Genomic DNA, 15,140 nt, shown 5'->3' with positions numbered 1-15,140 from the left:
ATTGTAAGATTTATAAGAACTGGGCTGGGGATATAGCTCAGTTGGTAGAGTGCTTGCCTCGAATGCATAAAACCCTAGGTTTAATCCCCAACACTACACAAAAGATTTTTAAGAACCATATTTTTTATCATGGTGAAGTAGCAAGTCTGCTTTCTTCTCATTTTGAGACCTCTCCTCCCCGTTTTCACAGCACCTGAAAATAATTAATCTTTTTGGAAATGTACTGAAAGTTTGCCAAATACTATCCTAATTTTTGGTTTGCTGAAGTCCAGGAAGATGGAAGAATATTAAAAGATAATATGCTACATTTGTAAGGTTTATGGCACAGTGTGGTTTGCTTTTTTCTCTCCTTGTGGTATGTTACGTTTGATGTGTAGTCAGTAAATATTACATTCATAAGTAAAACCTTATAAGTAATAATAGCTTAGGATACGAATTCATATGGGACAAAACATATTTGGTAAAGAAAATTGTTTTATTTTTCAGTTCTTTTGAAAATGATTTTATGCATGTCTTGTAATAAACACACAAAAAAAAATCTCACCACCCTTTTACTTGTAATTTTATTATTTATCATTATAAACTTTATAAACTAGTCAAAGAATAAAATAGAACAAGAAAAGTTCCTGAAATTCTCAACATGTAGCTCCATTGTTGAAAATACATACATCTAGTAAATTTATAATTGGGTAAATACGCTTTTAAATTCAGTGTATCAAATGTATGTGAAATGATTTCTCAAGGACTGATTTCCTTCTTCTCCATCTATCCCTCCTTAAAATAAAATCCACTGTTTTTTCTGTCTTGACCATTTCTAGACATTTATTTTAGTTTTATTTATTTATTTTCAGTGTTGGGGATTGAACTCAGGACCTCATGAATACTAGGCAAGCACTCTTCCACCCTTCTAGGGCTACATCCCTAGCCCTAGACATTTTTTAAAAAAATATTTTTAGTTATAGATGGACACGATACCTTTATTTTATTTATTTACTTATTTAATTTGGGTGGTGGATACCAGGGATTAAACTCAAGGGAGCACTCAACCACTGAGCCACGTTCTTAACCCTATTTTGTATTTTATTTAGAACAGAGTCTCACTGAATTGCTTAGCACCTCACTTTTGCTGAGGCTAGCTTTGAACTCATGATCCTCCTGCCTCAGCCTCAAAGCTCTGGGATTACAGGCACGCATCAGCCTGACAACTTATTTATTTCGTGTGGTGCTGAGACCAAACTCCAGTGCCTCACACGTGCTAAGCAAGTGCTCTACCACTGAGCCACAACCCCAGCCCCTAGGCATTTGTTTTTATAAATATGTTCATGGAAACATAGAAATGAGCTCTTATTGTTGATCAGAGATTAGTCATTTAAATACTTTGTTAATAAACGCTTATCCAAGGGTATTATAACAAACCAGAGGAATATTTTGTGACATCATGAGAGTCCAGTGTTTATGTAGAAAAGCTGAGATTTAGGGAGTGTCAGAATTATCTAAAATAACTAAAAGAATGCCTAATGGACTATTTCTAAGATTTAGTGTCTTTAATCTCTGATTTTCCTTCTCTTGCTTTACCCTCTTTTCCTTTCCTTTTCTCTTCCTTTCCCTGTTTCTTCTTCTTTTTCTTTTTCTTTTTTTTTTTTCTCCTTGCATTTTATTTCTTGAAGAAACCAGGCCATTATTCTTGCTTAATTTCCCACAATATAGATTTCAGTGATTGCATTTCTGTGTGTAGTTTAACTTATTCTCTTTCCTGTAAACTAATAATTGGATCAGGAAGCTTGATCATATTCAGTTTCCATTTTTCTCTCACCATTGTTTTGTTTGTTTATGTATTAAGGGGCAAGGCTGGCAGTAGACATAGGTCTGCTTCTTTTTATTAACTGTTAATTGAAAAGCTTTATACATATATCATATGTCTGTGTGTGTATGTAAGCATAAAGATGAATGTGCACAAGTTTTGCTTTCAGTGAATGTTTGCATTCCAGTCATTGCTTAGAAAGATTTCTTTGTCCTTTTAGAGCTGCCTGGTGAAACACTAAAATAAACATATAAGAATATTATGATTTTATTGTATTCTTGAAGAAAGTGAATGTCTAACCTAATCTATTAAATAATATGTCATTTCTTATCTTAAAACTTGTTTTTTCTAAGGAATGTGTCAAAAATTGGAATTGTTATTAGACTGAGAAGCTGACAGTTTCTTTAATATATACCTTTGAGTTTATTGCCTTCAAAACCTATTTTAATCTTTACTGCATCCATCTAGGTAAAGCTCTACATTAAGCTCTAATATTTATGTTTCCAGGCAAAACTTTTCTAAATTTTCATGAAATTGTTGGTGTCTTTTGGAAAATAAAGGCCAAATCCAAGTTCTATTGTCTTTTGGTTAATTTTTCTTCTAAAGAAAAGAACTTGAATTTTTTGGTTGGTTTAAGAATAGTATTAGGATATCTTATATAGTCTCAGTGTAAGTGTGTACGTGTGTGTTACTCCCAGCCCTTTTCTTTAATTTTCATTTTGAGACAGGGTCTCACAGTTGCCCAAGTTAGCTTCAAACTTGGCCTCCAAAATTATGGGATTATGGGCATGTGCCACCACACCCAGTTTCAATATAATAATACTTTTCTTAGCAAGTGAAAATTATAAAGGAAATGAATCTAAGTAAACTTTTAGGACAAATTCTTTCTTGTGAGTAAATTTGCCCTGGAATAGCTTGCTCCTGCTGCAGCCAAGGGGCAAGTTGGTTTTTGTGTGCCATTACCTCCCTAAAAAGTTGAAATGTGAAAGTTGGATTTCTAAATTTAACCATCTTTCTATTTTATATTGTTTTGAAAGACTCTTTGGCCATGAATTGCTCTTTTTTTTTTTTTTTTTTTAAAGGAGTATAACAAAATTCCTTGTTCTGATCCAAAGCCAAATTCTGGCTGTATATTTGCATTTCATTGATTACAGCATAATGTTTTAGTCTGTCACCACCAGCTCTCCTCAGCCTGCATAAAATGGAGCAGATATTCTGATGATTAAACCAGTTACCTCCCTAAAAAGTTGAAATGTGAAAGTTGGATTTCTAAATTTAACCATCTTTCTATTTAAGGATTCAGTTAAGGATTAGAGGTTTAGTGCTTGTTACCCTACTAATAAATGATGGTACTAGAATTGGAATATAGATCGATCTTCCTCCCTCCCTCCCTCCCTCCCTTCCTCCTTCCTTCCTTCCTTCATTTTTTGTGGTTCTGGGGATTGAACCCAGGGCCTTGGGCCTGTTAGGCAAGTGCTCTCCCACTGAGCTATATCTCCAGCCACTGGAATCTAGATCTTTCTGATTTTAAGCCCGTGTTCTTTCTATCACAACAAACTGAAGAAAAACAAAAGGAGACAGATTATTTCAGGAATCACTGTTTTAATTCCAATGAGAAATGATCAAGGCCTGAACTAAGACTTAAAGATTTCACTTGACTTGCTGGCTGATTAGGTGTGGAGAGGGAAGGAATGGAATGGTCACAGTGTGAGGAGAGGAGGTATAGGGGAAAGATGCCCTTCTTGATTCCTCTTTCTGTGTGGGATTCTGTGTGTTGACTGAGGTGTCTGGCATATTTGGTTAAAGACATTCAACAAGCACTTAGAAATTCAGGATTCTGGTTAGATTATTTGGAATCTATTGTACAAGGGCTTTAACCAGGGGTGGTTCTTAATTCCTTGTATTGTGTTAATCTTCTGACACTGGCATTTACCTAATGAGGATTATAAATTCATAATTCTACGTGAGGTTTATAGCCTCAGAAGTTACCTTTTTGATTCCTGCAAAAAACAATGTTTCTGCTGCTTTTCCTCCACTAGTGAAAACAGATTGGGGTTGCTGGGGTGTCCTTGGAAACATCTTGATTTATCAGTATGATTTAATGTAGAAATTGCACAGAACATTCAATAAAGAAACAACAGTAAAAAGTGAAAGAAAGGAACTCATATGTGCAGTTTATTGTCGAATGATATGTCAGTGATTTGTGCGTATGGCCTTGCACAATCCCTGCCCTGTGGAAGGTTCAGACAAAAAATAACATTGGAAAGATGGCTGTTAGCTGCAAGCCAAGACATTTTATTTTTTTTAAAACCAAAAGTTACAACTTTTTTTCATTGAAGCTTAATTATAGGGCTTAGGGTACACTTTAGTGGCAGAGCGCTTGTCTAGTATGTGTGAGGCAGTGGGTTTGATCCCCAGTACCATAAGACAAAACAAAACAAAAAACCCACACATACACATGTACGCGCCTGAATTATATACCAGGGATTGGGTAATGTTTTTACTTATTGAACCTGCAATTTTGTACCTAATGGTGGTAACAATGCTTAAGAGTAATAAAGCTGATTGTGTTTTCATTTTCTTTACAAGATGCTATTTGAACTAGATTTTAAAACCTCAGAGAATACATTACCTCATTTTACAGTTAAGAAATTAGGCTTCCAGGGGCTGGGGTTATGGCTCAGTGGTAGAGTGCTTGCCTAGAATGTGTGAGGCACTGGGTTCAATTCTCAGCACCACATGAAAATAAAGGACCAACAACAACTAAAAAAATATTTTTTAAAAAAATTAGACTTCCAAAATTATGTTTAGCCATACATTTGGGGAGGGGGCATGACTCTGATCCAAAAAGTAATTTAGAACCACTGTGTCAGCTGATTGGCAGATAATCACACCTTTAAATCCTGGGGGAGTTTAAACCAGGACCCAGTTTTAGATACATACTGTTTTACTCTTATTTATCTCTATGCATTAACTTGAAAGCTTATGTTATTACTATATTTTCAGTTATTTGCTCACCCATTTTTGTATTATTACTGCAAAATAGTCAAAAAAAATCTGTCTGTAATTACAAAGAAAACCTAAATGACTTGGGTAATGTAACATAAAAATTAGCAAAGTTAAGACTAGAATTGAGTTCCTCTATTTCCTATAACATTACTTTTTATTTCACCATACTGTTTTTCGATATTGTTGCTATTAATTCCAGAATCACTTACATAAGGCAGCGCGGTCAGACAGAGAACACTTAGAAAAGTGTGACAGACTCAACTGTGGGTGGAAGTATTCCATCCTTCCCTTATATCATAGCGTTCATTTACTAGACCTAGCTTTTGTAAACTTGGCACTGTTGCATTTGAAATTAGAATTTGCCACACATTTTGAATTTGAGGTTAGAGGACAGTGCCAGCTTAGAATTTTAGATGGGAATTGGTTTGTAGAAATAAACTGTTTTTATTCATAGCAGGATCGTCTTTAAGAAAAAGAAAACAACAACTTTTTGTTGACAATACCACAACAACAAAAAATAGCTAAAGGCAAAAAAAAGTCAGAATTTCCTCATTACGAAAGCATACTTACCAGTTTGATCTGTAACTAGAATAATACTGTGCTATTTAAATATTTCATGAAGCTGTGGAAACATCCACAAGTCTCTATAAATGATTTCTGTCTGCTGAAACAAAAAGTGGAGTGACCAGGAAACAGGAAAGTGGCTGTAGAGCTGGGTGCTGTTTTCCGCATGGCTGTTCCCCCGCCCCATGAAGGGCACCCAGGAACAACTAGAATGCAGAACTGTGATGGAGGATCCCTGATATGGTCTTTTTTTTTTTGCACACATTCTCTGAACATAGAAAATAAATTTCTACTATTATTAATTAGAAGTCTACGGGAGATTTTTAATTCTGCAATTTATTTGTTAAACATTCAATTATTTCCTGACTTAAGAAAAAAATGGTTAAAATTCTCTTGTTTGATTTATAATATGTTATCTATAACACGACTTCATTTTCTCCGTCTCTCTTCAGGACCCCTGAACAGTGCCCTAGTGTTGTTTCTTTGTTGTCAGAGAGTTACAACCCTCACGTACGCTATGGAGCTGCAATGGCCCTGGGGATCTGCTGTGCTGGTACAGGAAACAAGGTAAAGCTCAGAGCCAGTGAGTTCTTTCCTGGCGCCAGACTGTTTTCCCTTGCAGAAGAGTTTATGCAACAGCTGTAAAAACACAAGTATAGTGTGATCTCTACGACTGAACTTGCCTCACAAAGCTCTCCAGTACTTCCTCACCTTGCTATACGGAGTTGCCCAAAGCCACTTAAGAACAAACTGTCACACGATGTGGATATATGAAACGATGACACTGAATTTCTATTTTAAAGAACTGCTCAGGTTGTTTTACATGGTTATTTTCTGTGTTTGTATAATTAGTATTATGAAAATCCACTTTCTCATCTGAAGCCAACAAAATCAGTTTATTTGATAATGTTTCTATTTTAAGCAAACTGCTTATTTACTGTTTTTATTTCTCATCTATAACCCCTACCCCTCACCCCACCCACTTGGTGCTAGAAATTGAAGCCAGGACTTTGCATTTGTTAGGCAGGCATTCTACCACTGAGCTATATCCCCAGCCCTTCTCAACACTAACCTTAGTAGGCAACCTGGTATTTGTTAATCCCTCAAGAGTAACAGAATAAAGAGTTGGGTTAGGCAAGATGTTGAATCATAAAGAAATGCACTGCTTAAATAATAGGGTTATGTTTGTTTCTTTGTTTTGCCTATATAGAATAGATTCCTAGAAGTCAGATTCTTGTTTCATGTCATCAAATTACTTTCTAGAACATTTGAATGGATGTGGATTTTACTAAGTATTTCCCCCTCAGGTCTTTAGTTGACATTTATGTCAGGCCTCATAAGTTAAATGTAAATGAGATTTTTTTCTTTCCAGATTATTCTAAACTTAATATTATATCTAGGAGCAAATGTTCTTTGAAACATGGCATCTGACATGTTAATTCAATAGAAAAATTTTATTACTCATCTTAACCAAGTCTGCTTTATTTCTAGATAATGTGTGTGATCTAGGTACCAGTACATATCTGACTGAGATTTGATGTTCAATTATTTTTATTGATTAAAAACCTGAAACATCAATTTGTTGCAAATATGCCTTTGAATTTGTATTACACATCTGAGAGGCCTAATTATGACTTGACTAGTACATCAGAAATTTAATTACATTTTATCATGAAGAATATCAGCAACAAATGGCTGAAATCATATTCCTCTGCACAATGTAATATTTTTCAGTGAAGTGAAAAGAAAGAATACACATCTCTAGTATATGTATTATATGTTAAGAGCTCTGTTTTTTAAAATATGTAAATCTACATGTAGAGGAGTCTAAAGTCATTTTCCAAAAAAGGATTAAATTTAGTCTTTTTTTTTTTTTGTCTTAGAATGAAGGATACTTGAAAAGTAACATCCTGAATTAAGAAATAAGTTTAATAATTTTGTAGACCCATTTCTCTGGTCCTTCCAGATTTATTCCTATTTTAGAACCTTATAGGGAACTTTGCATCACAAAGTGGCAGTTCCCACATGGAAGGGTCTTAATAGCAGTTGTATGAGACAAACAAGTTCATGGTCAAGAACAGTGGACAAATGCTGAGACAAAGTGTGTAGTTTCTTGATTTAAGTTGTGTTAAAGCCTTGTGGTATGCACATGCTTAGAGCCTTTGATACCATGTTACATTTTGAGTCTGCAAGAGGAGGTTATATATGTCATCCCACTTATTTAGCCAAAGAATCCTTTTTTCGTAAAATCAGTATACTGAAGAATATATTATTTGGGAAATACTGGTAGACAGTTTGGAAAATCCCGTTACCTTTGATCTTAAGAAGTAGTATCATGAGGGCTGGGATTGTGGCTCAGAGGTAGAGCGCTCGCCTAGCATGGGCAGGACCCGGGTTTGATTCTCAGCACCACATAAAAATAAAGGCAATATGTTGTGTCCATCTACACCTAAAAAAATAAATATTTTTTTTTTAAAAAGTAGTGTCATGAAATCCTTTCTGGTCTATTTAATTTGTTTTGCCATTCTAAGTAAAATCTTTTTTGTTTGTGTTGTTTCTTGTGTTGGTTTTGTTTGTTTTGATTTAATTTTTAAAATTAGGTCATGTAAAATCATCTGTTACTACCTTTCACATAAGATTTTAGTATTTGAAGGAGGTTGGAAAAAAAAAAAAAAAAATATATATATATATATATATATATAAAATATGCATTTTGGAGCCACACTGGCCTGGGTTTGATACCCGTGCGACTCTGGACAAGTTTCTTAACATTTTAAACTCTTGGTTTCTTTGTTCGTAAATATTGTTTTGTGTTGGTTGTTGGTTTTTTGTTTTGAGTATTAATTGGATTATATGGTTTGGAATATATAAAATATCTAGTACTATGCCTAAAAAATAATGGGTTCTTAACAAATGTTAATGCCCTCTAAATAATTTTTCTCGTAATTTCTTTACAGTTTGTTTACTTAAGACACGAACACCCAGGTTCTAAAGCTTTCTTTTCACTTATGATCAATTATGTTGAAACTTAAAGACACTCAGTTCTGACTTATTTTGTTCAGGTAGTCTTAAATTATTACTACCCTATTAGATGAAAATACTGACTTAGAGTGATTGTAATTAATCTGAAAATCTGGCTATATCAGTTTAAAGTTGTTATTTTTAATGCTTTCAGGAAGCAATTAATTTGCTAGAACCAATGACAAATGACCCTGTGAATTATGTGAGACAAGGGGCTCTCATAGCTTCCGCCCTCATCATGATCCAGCAGACTGAAATCACTTGTCCCAAGGTGAGCAAACAAAGAAATTCTCTGCAAAAGGGAAAGAGCTGATTTGGGCTTTTCTTTAGTGACTTTCCTTCCTCTAAGGACATTTTAACTTCAAATATGGTGAATACTGAAGTCACAGGAAGTAAAGAGGAAAACTTTAAATATATATTATTTTCTCTCTCTTTTTTGGAGGGAGGGTGCCTCTCACTGTTCTTTAATTTTTTTTTTCATTGGGATGACTCATTACTCTGACACAGAATGCAAATTTAATCAGTCCATGACTTTTCTGACCCATCCTTCTGGGGCAATAAAAAATCCTAGCATCACTTTATTTGTTACATATAATCTCAGTTTAAAAATAAGTATGCCCAGGGCTGGGGATATAGCTCAGTTGGTAGAGTGCTTGCCTCGCATGGGTTCAATCCCCAGCACTACAAAACAGTAATAACAATAATAAAAAGTATGCCCAACCAAATGTGGTGGTGCACACCTGTAATTCCAGGAGGATTACAAATTTGAGGCCAGCCTCAGCAACTTTACAAGAACCTCTCTCAAAATAAAAAAATAGAAAAGGCTGAGGGTGTGGGTAAGTGGTAAAAGCAACCCTGGGGGTCCAATCCTCAGTTCCAAAAAAATAAATAAAAGTATGTTCATAATCTGTGTGGACTGTCATTGCCCTTCAGGGTGATCTTCTTGGGCAAGGTTTTCAGATGGCTGCAAGATGGCTTTCTTTCCCACTTGATGCCTTCTGCTTTATAGAAACACTTGTGTATTTTGCCCTTCTTGGGGGTGGGAATGCATTAGGCTGTCAGTACTAATGCCTCTCACTCTGTCAGACATCAGTGCATAATGACCCCTGAAGTATTGAGTGCTCTAAGAGATCCCTCTGAAGCCCCTTTTTCTAGACTTAGAATGTGGGAGAAAGATTCACCATCCAACTTCCCTAAGAAACCATCTTCAGGTGACTTCCATAACAAATTTTAAGACATCTGCTTAAAAGTTTCCATATGACAATCTTATAAACTTCATTTTAGTGTTTGATATTTAATGTATCCTATTGCTTCAGCCAAAACTTCCCATCCTGTTTAGAAATACAAAATGCATGTAACTTATTTGCATGTACCAAAATTACCATGTTTGATGCTAGCTAGAACTATGTTAATTAAAAGAGCATTTAACAACCTTGTGTTCTGCTTGTATATGAGGTTAAAAAATCGGAAACAGAAGTAAACAGTTGCCTTTCTGTTTTCTGCCTTTCTGTTTTCAAGCAGATATAGAACAACCTCATTTTCAGCAAATTAAGTTTGGAGAGATGGAAAAGAATATCCAGAACACATTGGTTATTCATTCTAACTTTATAGAACTTTTTAAAATAAATTTCAGATTCTAAGCAGTTACTGTGATTTTCATATCATATTAAGCATAGATAGGATCTGACCTCTCATCCTATTTTATAATGTACTGCTTAATATACTGTTATCTTCTAGAGCCATAAACATCTTTCCAAACACAGACCACTTTTCTTTTTCTTTTTAAATATAGAGGCTATGAGTAGCTTTTATTTCTGCTTTTGATCTGCTGTTGAAATTTTGGAGGTTGTCCAACTGAAGAATGTCATTAAAGAAGCAAGTTTAGGCCATGGACTGCACCTCCTCAGTCACAGAGAGATATCTTTTCACTTTGACTTCATGTGTTGCTTTCAAGTTACTTGTATTGTCAACAAATGTTTTACTATCTTCCCATCCTTGTTGTAGGATTTCCTTGATTTTTTTGTATGTGTAACCCAGATACCAACAATATCAGAATCCTTTGCAGGTAGATTGTTTGGTTTGGAAAAGCATTTCAGTCTTAAATTTCACATTTAGAAAAGTGAAAAGAGGTTTAGGTGTATCTCTCAGTGGAAGAGCACTTGCCTAGCATACTGAAGGCCCAAGGTTCCATCCCCAATGCCCATACCTACACCCCAAAAAAAGAATGAAAGAAAAAAGTGAAAAGGTACAGCAATTTAAATAATTAATATTTTTAATCATTCCAAGTTATATTGCTCTCTTTAAGTAGATTGACCTTAGCTGGTATGGATACATGGGGCACACTCCTATCTTCAGGTTGTATCAAAATCTGGGGTACTGATTAGGAATGTAGAAATGAACTGATATAGCCATGGCCATTAATATAAACTGGGTAGGCAAATGTAAATGTGTACACTACTGACTACAAAGACAAAACTATGTATGATAGTGTAAAACTCAACGTTGTTTCAGGAAACACTACCCCCTAGAGTAAAGTTGTCATTCAGCTAAAGTTTAAGCTCTGTTTCATTGTTTTCTGTTATTAAACAAGTGATAAAGAACTTCTTGTACTACCATTTATACCATCTTTGCTTTATCTGATAATTGCCAACAAGACAAAATTGATATTCTTGAGGGTGGTTTGGCATATTTTGTCCAGAAGGAAAAGCTGTTAACCTCTGAAGAGGGCTTAATTCTCAAGTCTCTGGAGTCCTACTTGGAGATTTGCAAAGCAGTTCATGAAATGAAGTAGAAACTGCTGAGAAGCAAAGATCAGGTGTTAACTTCACCAAAAATGATAACACCCCCTGTCTCCCGTGAAAGGAATCCAGAAGAGAAATTTCTTAGATATGTTGTGAGATTCACAATGGGAAAAAATTCCAAAGGAAATGTTTTGTAAAATCATTAGTATATGTCACATACCTAACACTTAGCTCTACACATTGTGGCCTTAGTTTCGGTAACTCCAGTAAATCTTTGCTTTACTTATATAAGTTTTCCATGACTCATACAAATGTAGACCCGGGAACATGTACACACTCCTGGATTGTTAAAAATTCTATTTAGAAAGCTCTTAGAGGTTCACATTTAACTAGAATAGTATTTTTTTGTAGGTTCTTTGAATTGGATTCTCTCAGGAACCCAACTTTCCTCTTTATGAAGCATCTATCTTGTTTTTCTTGTTAAATGAAACCCATCTTTAGCAATTATTTGAACAGGTACATATTAAGTATCATGTATAAAATCAGACTTAAAAATTAATGTAAGCTGGGTGCAGTGTCGCACGCTTGTAATCCCAGCAGCTTGGGACACTGAGGCAGGAGGATCATGAGTTCAAAGCCAGCCTCAGCAATGGGGAGGCACTAAGCAACTCAGTGAGACCCTGTCTCTAAATAAAATACAAAATAAGGGTTGGGGATGTGACTCAGTAGTCAAGTGCCCCTGAGTTCAATCCCAAGTACCAAAAAAAAAAAAAAAAAAGACAAGTAAGGCCCTAAAATGTAAATGTACATCATACTACTTCACACTACTGAAATACACACTTTAAAATGGTTAAAATCCCCAGTACCCAAAAAAAAAAAATTACAATGTAAGAGAGGGATCTTGTCTGAGATCACCTGGCCTACTTTCTGACCTAGGGAAGCTTCTCTCGCCATTGACAAGTACCGTTTTTGGAAGTAAGATTATGTTTACCCAAGCTTGGTAAGCTTCTGCTGTAATAAAATTAATTGTGGTTTGGATAGATTATACTTTTTTGGGCCATCATGATTCATCAGAAATGACCCTGAAGAACTTATTCCTTTCTCCCTGACATCTAAGAGTAGAATTTTTTCCCAGCAGTATTTATCATATAGAGTTTAGAATATGATAAATATTAAAAATGCATGATTTTAGAGAAGGTGGATTCGTATACAATCACACACCTAGATCACAGAGTAGCCTAAGATTTTAATTGCCTTTTGGGGTTTATCATATTATAAAATGGAAACTTAATATTATTTTCTCCTACAAATTATCTTTCTTTTGGAGGAGGGCATATACTGTTCTTGATGAAATTTGAGTTAGAAAACCATGATCCTCACCCTGATTGCCACTACTTAATTGTGATGAGCAGCAAGCAAGTTGTTTACCTTACCTAAAACAGAGAGAATAGAGAGGTGTTTTAAATTGTCTTTCAAATTTAAGGCACTTACTCAACTAAAATAATGATTCTTTACCAAGAACTATAATAATAAAAATAAGGAAATAAAGTGAATTTTTTTTTCTTTTGTACCAGGGATTAAACCCAGGAACACTTAACCCCTGAGCCACATCCTCACTGCCCACCCCTTTAAAATTTTATTTTTTAGTTTTAGATGGACACTATATCTTTATTTTATTTTTTTATGTGGTGCTGAATATTGAACCCAGGGTCTCACCTATGCTAGGCGAGCACTCTACCACTGAGCCACAACCCCAGCCTCCAAACGTAGCTTTTTTAAAGAATTAATATTAACTGAATAAGTCTATTATATGTTTACATTAACTTAAAAATACATTTTTAAATTATACTGAATGATTTCCTGTTGTTGTGGATACAATTTTATATTCAGATTCTCCTCTGTAATGTACATACAGTGCTTTGTCCAGTGTTTCTTTTTGTAAGTTCATGAAATATTTCATAAACCTTTAGCACATAAAATTTCCATCCTATATAAGGTAATGTAAGTGTTCATCTAAAATAAGTTCAGGATCAAAGGAATTTGACCTGTTGAACCAGAATAAAAGCATCAAACTTCAGGATTTTTAAAACAAGAAGGGAATTTTGTGATGATTTAATCATGCTGAGTTTTATAAAGTTAAGGCTTAGAGAATTGACTTTAAAATGGTCATATGCTAGGATATTTTTTTCACTATTATTATTTTTTTTGTAGGCTGTGAATAAAAAATGAGGACTATGTTTAAGAAACATTATTTTTTAGCAGTATTTAGATTGTAGAGACAACAGTGGAGAAGGATTAGTGGCCAGGTATGATGGCTCATGCTTGTAATTCCAGCAATTTAGGAAGCTAAGGCAACAGGATCCCAGGCCTGGCAACTTAGTGAGATACCATCTCAAAATAAAATAAAAAGAGCTGTGGAAGTAGCTCAGTTGTAGAGCACTTGCCTAGCATACAAGAGGCACTAGGTTCAATTCTAGAACTGGGGGAAAAAAAAAAAAATTTAAAGAAGTAGGAGGACCAGTAGGATTCTGACCCCATTTGGAAGACAGACATGCTTATTGAAATTTGAAATACCTTCTACATATCACATGACATATATGTTACATAGTCTTTACAAGAGTCGGGAAAGATAAATGCTATAATCCCCTACAGATGAAGAAACTAATACTCATAAAAGCTAGTAATTTAAGAAACTTAAAAGAACAGAAATATTCATAAGCCAAGGTTGTCTGGTTCTGTTACTCTCTCACTGTATCACAGTGTGGCACCTCAAACCAAGACAGATGAAGAGGGGAAGAGATTCTGAAAGAATGTGTAATGCAGGTGAAATCATTATATTAGGATACTCAAATTTGATATTTTCTGCTTTGGGCAGATATGGGGAGCTCCATGAGTTTTTGAACAAGCCGACTTTTTCCTGGGGACCTACCATTTGAAAATCACTGTTGGGAAAACAGAAGTGTTAGACTTGGAAGAAGTATAAAATAGTTTTCTTATCGCCAGCCAGCCAATCACTTACTTTATTCATAAAGATATATTTTATAAATTTTATTTTAATTATAAAACTAATACGTATTAATTTTAGACAATGCAGAAAAACATAAAGAAGCAAACCAAAATACCAGTAATCTCTGCATAAATGAGTCAGCACATTTTCTGTTTTGGTATGTTCCTTTTGATAAGAATGCTGATTCTGACAAGTCCTTAGAAAATGTGTACATAATGAAAGTTTTTTGGGTTTTTTTTTTTTTAGTTGTAGATGGACAATACCTTTATTATCTTTTTGTGGTGCTGAGGCTCGAACCCATTGCCTCACACATGGTAGGCAAGCATTCTACCGCTGAACCAAATCCTAACCCCAGCATAATGAAATCTTTACTGACTATGTGAATACATTTATTTACCTCACACAGCCTTGGTGAAGGATAGTTTACTTTAAGATGGAACTGAAGTACTATGCCTGTTAGGAAATCTTCAGGGTTGATGGTAAGCAGCATAGCTGTAATTCAAAGTGCAATGAAAGCTTTAGTATTAGCTTGGATTGTTTAGGCCTGTTGACTAAAAGTGTTACAGAATGAAATTGCATTCAGCAATCCTTTGAGCCTGATTCATCCACTGTGGAATGAGGATTGAAAACAGAACCAGTGCTCCCATACCATAGCAAAGAAGTCATAGCACCCGTGGTTTCTAGCAGGAAACTGTTCACAGCCTTCACTTCTGGTCCATTTCTCTTTCTTTTCCAGTGTTGTGAAACTCAAAGCTCATTATTGTTTTAGCAATTGATTGACTTGTCTAACATGGAACAGCAAATACTAGAATTAGATGATAATTCTTTGTCTTGCTTATTTAGGTGAATCAGTTCAGACAGCTGTATTCCAAAGTCATCAATGATAAGCATGATGATGTCATGGCCAAGTTTGGCGCTATTCTGGCCCAGGGAATACTGGATGCAGGTAACTGTTTTTAAGTCTTCCAGATTGGTTGGTTGATTAATTTATACCAAA

At 34.9% G+C, this 15,140-nt stretch overlaps 1 protein-coding gene across 1 annotated transcript in view; it reads left to right on the top strand.

Moving 5' to 3' along the window:
- The window catches only part of Psmd1 (proteasome 26S subunit, non-ATPase 1), a 90,365-nt gene that overhangs the window by 54,260 nt on the left and 20,965 nt on the right, over positions 1-15,140 (top strand). The window contains exons 17-19 of the mRNA XM_027941757.2: positions 5,827-5,941; positions 8,550-8,666; positions 14,987-15,089. Coding sequence (XP_027797558.1) covers positions 5,827-5,941; positions 8,550-8,666; positions 14,987-15,089 — 335 coding nt within the window. The remainder of the gene's footprint in view (positions 1-5,826; positions 5,942-8,549; positions 8,667-14,986; positions 15,090-15,140) is intronic.

Source organism: Marmota flaviventris, chromosome 11 (genome assembly GCF_047511675.1).
Source record: "Marmota flaviventris isolate mMarFla1 chromosome 11, mMarFla1.hap1, whole genome shotgun sequence".
Lineage (NCBI taxonomy): Eukaryota > Metazoa > Chordata > Mammalia > Rodentia > Sciuridae > Marmota > Marmota flaviventris.
This window is presented reverse-complemented; position numbering and strand designations above follow the sequence as displayed.